Raw genomic sequence first — 1755 nt, 5'->3', positions numbered from 1 at the left:
ACGTGTGACATTTCCTATACATGTATGATTATTTTAATTTGGTAGATGCAAATATTCATTTCCGGCAAACTCTGATGACCAAGTGACCTTATAAGATTTTCCAAACATCCGGTTACACGGGAAGCGCTCCTTATCACAAACCACCAGATCTACAGATCTACACGTTGCACCGTACGCTCTCATCGTCACCATTTTTCCACATCCCAAACAAAGGGCTTTTGTCATTAAGATGCACGTTTCTTTTAATGTGACAATTAAGAAAGTATCACATTTTTATGAATTTCCTCCACTTTATAATTCAAACCAAAATTCATGTTTCTTTAGTTTAACCCCATACATTGAAGAATCCACTTGAAGTATTCAAAAATGGATCTCAATCTACTGGTATTTTTGATTAGCATATCCGTTTTCGCCATCATTGGAGTGATTGGGAATTCTCTCATTATTGCCGTTTATATAAAAACCAGAAGAAGTTTCTTCAACAGAACTTACATTGTGGCTCTTTCTATAGTAGATCTGATTGCAGATTTACTTATAGCGCCATACACCGCCGTGTTCGAACTTCATCTCATCACCAGTGACGTCATCTGTCATGGAATGGAAGTCATCAGACATACTGTTATAGGATTCTCTAACCTGATTTTAATCTTGATTGCATCAGAGAGACTTCTTATGGTGTGGAAACCAACAAAAATCATAATAGAAAGAAAAAAAATAAGGGCTATATTGGTGCTTTTAGTAATTTCCATTTTCTTTGGGCTTCCCTCTGGAGCAATTTATCGGGTTTCGAACAATGAGCATAATATTTACGGTAACAGAACAGACTTTGGTAACAATACCACGATTAATAAAAACGAATTCTGCCATTATACCACAGATATTTTGGGAGATGAGTTGAGCATGATGTACCGAAATTTTCTTGCTTTTATTATCCTTCTAGAATTTTTAATTTTGATCGTAGTATATGTTCTCGTCTATGTACTAATCTGTCGACAGAAAATGCGAATGAGACGAATTGGGTCCTCTAGCGTGCTTAATACGAAGCAGAAACCTAAAAAGAGTGAAACAAGCCAAACCACGTCCAGTGTCCCGAACGATCAATCAGACTGTAATTCAACGGATGATATGGGATTAAACCTGAAGTCACAACCAATAAACAATAAGCACAACAGGTACGACCCTGGAAAAACTTTCAATTTTTGTTTTAAAAAGAATGGATTTCCAGTCAAAAGTGCTGATTCCGAAACTGATTCAGGAGCTATATCAGTAACAATGACAAAATTCACATCGAACAAAGATATCCATGGCAAGCAAATGAGAGCACTTAGTTTTGACACTGACACAACAGGTGTAGATAGTGAACCGGAAAAGGCCAATGGAAGAAACGACAGAGTTTGCATAAATACGGAGAAATTAACAACACTAAGAAGGAAAAGAAAAATTCGAGTATCCAAACATGCCAATTACGTTCGGAAGAAAACCTGGACAATGTTGTTTATCTGCACATTTGTCTATCTTATATGTTGGATTCCATTTTTCTTTGAAATATTTAACGTGACAAGCATTTTATTTCTTCGCTATTTCTTTTTTCTTGGTCATGCAACAAATCCTATTATTTACAGTATTGTCAACGTTAAAATCAGGAATGGGATGAAGAAACTTTTTAAATGGAAGGGCTAATTTGTTGAGAGGTTCATACAAGATTTAATTATGTACATATTGTTGTACATTGTGTTACACATCGACTTATTTTTA

General features: G+C 35.5%; 1 protein-coding gene across 1 annotated transcript; it reads left to right on the top strand.

Annotated features, from left to right (window-relative positions):
* Window positions 1-366: 366 nt before the first annotated feature.
* LOC134258075 (uncharacterized) lies at window positions 367-1392 on the top strand (the record flags this gene model as incomplete). The annotated part of the gene is made up of 2 exons (XM_062740641.1): window positions 367-675; window positions 997-1392. Coding segments are annotated over exons 1-2 (705 nt in total), but the record flags the coding sequence as incomplete, so codon positions are not given.
* Between the last annotated feature and the right edge of the window lie 363 nt (window positions 1393-1755).

The sequence above is a fragment of the Saccostrea cucullata genome, unplaced genomic scaffold, assembly GCF_032062105.1.
Source record: "Saccostrea cucullata isolate Sc308-1 unplaced genomic scaffold, CSIRO_AGI_Scuc_v1 ctg13231, whole genome shotgun sequence".
Lineage (NCBI taxonomy): Eukaryota > Metazoa > Mollusca > Bivalvia > Ostreida > Ostreidae > Saccostrea > Saccostrea cuccullata.
This window is presented reverse-complemented; position numbering and strand designations above follow the sequence as displayed.